At 61.0% G+C, this 5340-nt stretch overlaps 1 protein-coding gene across 1 annotated transcript; it reads left to right on the top strand.

Moving 5' to 3' along the window:
* Positions 1-302: 302 nt before the first annotated feature.
* On the top strand, positions 303-4532 carry NKX6-1 (NK6 homeobox 1). Its single transcript, XM_071431452.1, has 3 exons — positions 303-1335; positions 1964-2136; positions 3049-4532. The coding sequence occupies exons 1-3, from the start codon at positions 726-728 to the stop codon at positions 3298-3300; spliced, it is 1035 nt and encodes a 344-aa protein (XP_071287553.1). The 5' UTR covers positions 303-725; the 3' UTR covers positions 3301-4532.
* Positions 4533-5340: the final 808 nt, after the last annotated feature.

Here is a 5340-nt window from a genome sequence, read left to right as displayed (position 1 = left end):
AAGAGAAAGGAAAGAGAGGAAAAGGGAAAAGATAAAGAAGAGGAAAGAGGGAAAAGAAAACTGGAAAGGAAAAAGAGGGGGAAAGGAGCAGAGGGGAAGATAGAAGAAAAGCCAGGAGAGCAGAGCAGAGGGGAGCCGGGCGAGCCCGAAGTTGGCGGCAGGGCGGGCGCGGCGCGGGTGGGCAGGGCCGGCAGCCGCCCCGCCCCCGCCCCGCCGCCGCCGCCGCCGCCGCGCCCGCTGCCGGCCGTGCCCCCGCTAAAGGAGGCAGGAGCGGGGCGGCGCGGCAGTGCGCCCCGAGCCGCGCCCGCAGCCCCGACAGCAGCCGCCAGGAACCGCGCCGGGAGCGATGCGGGGCGCCGGGGAGGAGGCAGGGACGGCGAACGCGGCCCCCGCGCCGCTGTGAGCCCCCGGCCGCCGGCGGGCAGCGGGAGCGGCGGTGCATCGGTGCGGGCGCACGGCCGCTGCGCAGACACACGCGAACAGCCGTGTCCGACAGCACCGCCGCTTTCCGCCCCGGCAGCGTCCGCCGCGGCGCAGCCCCGATGCCCGGCGGGACGGCGGGGCCGCCGCTCGGGCGCGTAGCTCCCCGCTAGAGGCGGCGGCCCCCGCGGGCTGGATGCGCGTCGCCGGTGCGGGCGGCACCCCCGGGCCGGCCGCCGGGGCCCCGCGGCTCTAGGGGCCGTCCGGGCCCCCCGCCCCGGGCCGGCGGCGGCGGCGGCACGGGGATGCTGGCGCTGGGGCAGATGGACGGCGCGCCCCGGCAGGGCGCCTTCCTGCTGGGCAGCCCGCCGCTGGCCGCCCTGCACAGCATGGCCGAGATGAAGGCACCGCTGTACCCCGCGTACCCCCTGCCCGCCGGGCCCGCCTCCTCCTCCTCCGCCTCCGCCTCGCCCGCCTCCGCCTCGCCCTCGCCGCCGCTCGGCTCCCCCGGCCTCAAGGCGCCCGCCGCCTCCGCCGCCGCCGCGGGCGGGCTCTCGGCGCTGGGCACGGCCCCGCCGCAGCTCTCGGCCGCCACCCCGCACGGCATCAACGACATCCTCAGCCGGCCCTCCATGCCCCTGCCGGGCGCCGCGCTCGCCTCCGCCTCGCCCTCCGCTTCCTCGGCGGCGCCCGCCGGGCTGCTGGCCGGGCTGCCCCGCTTCGGCAGCCTCAGCCCTCCGCCGCCGCCGCCGCCCGCCCTCTACTTCAGCCCTGGGGCCGCCGCCGCCGCGGCCGCCGTGGCCGCCGGGCGCTACCCCAAGCCGCTGGCCGAGCTGCCCGGCCGGACGCCGATCTTCTGGCCGGGGGTGATGCAGAGCCCGCCGTGGAGGGACGCCCGCCTCGCCTGCGCCCCCCGTGAGTAGCTGGCGTCGCGGGGCGGCAGGGGGGAGAGGGCGCGGGGAGCCCCGGTGGCAGTCCGCTCCCCGTGCTAGGGAGTCCCCGCGCCCTGGCATCGCTGTGAGACCCTTCTGCCCCTCCGCCCAGGGCCCGGCCGTAGCCGAGGGGGCTGGCTTTGCCTCGATTTCTTTTGTTTTCGTTTCATTTTGCTTTCTCCGTCCCCTCGGTCAGCGCAAAACTCTGTAATATGTCGCCCATTATCGCCGGCGAAAAGCGAAAGCCTCCGAGGCGAAATTAGCCGCGCTGCCGCTGCTGGGGACTCTCGGGGCCGGGGTTGGCTTTAGGGGCGCGCACAAACTTTCCCCGAGCAGGACTTTCTGCTACCACCCGCTTGCACCAGCCGTGGCTTAAAAAAAAAAAAAAAAAAAACATTTGCCCGCTCAGATTTTATAATCAAAAATAATCAAGGAGAGCCGAAGGGCCAGAGCCGTCGCTTGGCTTAGGCAGTAGTTTTCTTACACACGCACCCCCCGCGCAGAGACCCCTCCGTCCCCTGGGGCCGCTTGAGAGTGAAGCGCTTTCCCAAATCCGTAGATTAACTTGTCTGTCCCTGCCTTCCCTTTCTCTCCCCCCCTCCCTTCGCCAGATCAAGGCTCAATTTTGCTGGATAAGGACGGAAAGAGAAAACATACAAGACCCACTTTTTCTGGCCAGCAGATTTTCGCTCTGGAAAAGACTTTTGAACAGACGAAATACCTGGCGGGCCCGGAGCGAGCCCGGCTGGCGTATTCCCTGGGGATGACGGAGAGCCAAGTAAAGGTGAGAGCAATGGCTCACGCACCGAGTGGTGCGGGGCTGGAGGAGCGGGGAACAAAAGGGCCCCACCGCGGAAACGGGGTCCCGTCTGAACCAGCCGGAGATGCTGCGGGCTGGCGAGGGCTTCCCCGGCAACCACCGGCATTTCTCCCTTTATTGCCTCACTGCGGGGCCGAGAAAGTAGTTTTAAACCATTTTAAAAACCGATCAAATTGAACCGAACAAACCCAAGTAAGACTGAGAAGCTCTGAACACCATGGGGGTGGCCAGCATTCTGGGAAAGCCGGGAAAGGGGGATGTTAGGGTGTCGCACTGCCGCGCCCGCACTCTTACGTTTTGGTTAAAAACTCTGTGTTTTGGTCAAAGCGGAGGTGTGAGGGGTTGGGAGAGCGGGCTGAGCTCCCCGAGAGCATGCAGAGGCGTTTGCTTGGTGGACTGGGCCAGAGGGGCCCCTCGGCGGTGCTCACGCTTTCAGTCTGATCTGCAGAGCCTCCTTTGTCACCGCAAATACGTCCCGATGGCTGCGAATAAATTATTGCAGCTTCTACAATGAAAATGCCCCCCTCCTCTGGCAGCGCCCTGCCGGAGAGTAAATACATCTGGCGGGGCAGGGGGGCTGGGGAAGGCGTCAGCCCCAAATGTGTGTATCCCCGCCCCAGGCGGGATGGCAGGGAGCCTCGGGGGAGCTGGGCACGGCTGTCGGCCCGCGCCGGGCCGGGTGTCGGCGGCTGCCGGGAGAGCGGTGCCGCGGGGATCGGCCGCTTTCGTTGTGGGGAAATTGCCCAAAGGGCGGCGAAGCGGGGATCGCTGCCGCACGCCGGGGATGGGCACTGACGGGGCAGCGGGGCGGGAGCGGCCCGGTCCCGCCGCCGCAGGTGGCCGTGCCCGCGATGGTGACGGTGGCGGCGGGGGCAGGTCTGGTTCCAGAACCGACGGACCAAGTGGAGGAAGAAGCACGCGGCGGAGATGGCGACGGCAAAGAAGAAGCAGGACTCGGAGACGGAGCGGCTGAAGGGCGCCTCGGAGAACGAGGAGGAGGACGATGACTACAACAAGCCCCTGGACCCCAATTCGGACGATGAGAAGATAACGCAGCTCCTGAAGAAACACAAGCCGGGGGGCGGCGGGCTGTTGCTGCATCCCCCGGAGGGGGAGGCCTCCGTCTAGCCTGCGTCGCCCTCCGCCGCTTTCGGAGATGTACAGATCTATTTTTCTAGACCCTACGCGCCCGGGAGGAGGAGCAGACGCCGGAGGGAGAGCAGAGAGGACTGCGGGCAGCGGGCCCCGGCGGGCGCGCCCGGACCCCGCGCCGCGCGTTGTTGTTGTAGGGTGGCGGGCGGAGGGGAGCGGCGGGGCTGGCCCGACCCCGGCCCCGCTCCCGGCCGTGCGGCGGCCGCGTCTTTGCCGGCTCTTTGTAAATAAACCGTGAGTCACCGCGACCATAGGCGTTCCTTACTGTGAATATTTAAAATGTAATATACATTCTTTTTTTTTTTTCTTTTCTTTTTTTTTTTTTTTTTTTTTTTTTTTTTTTTTGTACAGCGGGGGCCGAGGGCGCAGCCGTCCCGCCCGCCCCGCGCTCTCCGGCAGCACCGGGGGCACCGCCGAGGAAAAAGCCGCCGTGGCCGCCACCGGTGCCTCCCTCGGGCCGAAACTGCAGCGGCCCCGCGTGCTATTTATTAGTATTTTTGAAACACTTTCTGTTGCGGTCGTCGTGCAAGGGAGGGCGGAGGGTGGGGGGGGGGGGGAGAGGGCGGAGGGACAGAGTTTGCTTTCATTTACACCGTTTCCAATCAACCGCGCGTTGAAAAAGTAGCTGGTGGGAATTGTCACAACCACTGTCAGTCAAAGTATAAAATTCATTTAGTTGCTGTATTTGAATTTAAAGTGTGTTTTCTTTTGTATCATACGGAATACTAGAGAATGTAAATTGTTTTTTCTTTTTTTTTTTAAGCTAATAACGATGATATATCGTGATATAGCATCTTAACATTTATTAATTTATATTAAAAATAATTCTGTTTGTAAAGAGAAGAAAAGCCCTTTGCAAGACCAGTTAAATGTAATGCACTTTCTGTTAAAAAAAAAAACAACAAACAAAACAACAAAACGATAAATCAATTAAACCAGTTTAAAGACGTCTGCTGCCTTCACTAAAGGGTACAGATAATCTAATTTTATCAGAGATTAAATAATGAAACCACGGAAAAGGGGAGGAAAAAAAGAGAAGAGATAATTTTTTGTTGATTCTCAGTAGTAAGGTTTTTGTTGTTGTTTGGTTTGTTTGAAGACTTTTGTTGTTTGAGCGCTTTTTTTCTTTTTTTTTAAGATTGGAAGTTGACTATTTTACTGTGGGAAATCAAGAAGGATACAAATAAAATGAGCCGTGGTTGTTTGGGGACGTGAGCGGGCAGGTATTTTCCACCCGGCCACTCAGCCTAAATTAGGCTGTTTCAACTTTCTCAGAGGCGGGCAATGCAGGGCTTTATTAACGGCAGAGTGTTACCATTATTATGGGAAATAAACCGCTTTCCAAGAAGAAAACAGTGGATAAAATAAGAGCCCGGCTAAGTGTCTAGAACAAATAGACCCAATACCAGAACTGGTTTAAATTGAAACTCATTATCTGACGCGATCATTTCCATATCTAAACAGTCCAGAAACAATCGCTTTTTTTTTTTTTTTTTCTTCCCAAGGACCAGCAGAGCAAACAGAATCTCTGATATGAGAGAGAAAAAGGGCCAACTATTCTGGAGGAAACAAATAAATAAATGATTCTATTTGAGAATAATTTTCTAAACAGGAAAAAAAAAAAAAAAGAAAGAAAAAAAGGTAGAGCAGGGTTTTATTCCTCTTTCGGCTTACACAATGCCGGGGCCGGGAGGAGGGAACGAGCCCGGCGCTCTGCCTCGGCTGCCCCGGCTCCCTGGCCGGGGTACCGGGGGCTGCCCATCGTCCACCGACACTCCCACCCCCGTCTTTCCCGACTAGTTGTAAAGGCAGGAAGGGAAAGGCCGGTCGTTTGCCGGGGAGCTGCCTCGGCCCTGCCGGCTCACGCCGTTGCGATATCCCCGCGGGTTTTGCGGGGCGGCGGGACAGAAATGAAAATACCGCGGGGTCCGGATCCCCGGGTTTGGCGGGGAGCCGCCGGAGCCCGGCCGGGGGCTCACACGCCCTCAGCCCCGCTCGCCGGCAGCCCGGCCCCGG

The sequence above is a fragment of the Agelaius tricolor genome, unplaced genomic scaffold (genome assembly GCF_023055355.1).
Source record: "Agelaius tricolor isolate 1412-34295 unplaced genomic scaffold, bAgeTri1.0.p SCAF_8, whole genome shotgun sequence".
In the NCBI taxonomy this organism is placed as follows: Eukaryota; Metazoa; Chordata; class Aves; order Passeriformes; family Icteridae; genus Agelaius; species Agelaius tricolor.
Note: the sequence above shows the minus strand (reverse complement) of the source record. Positions and strands in the feature narration are given on the sequence as shown.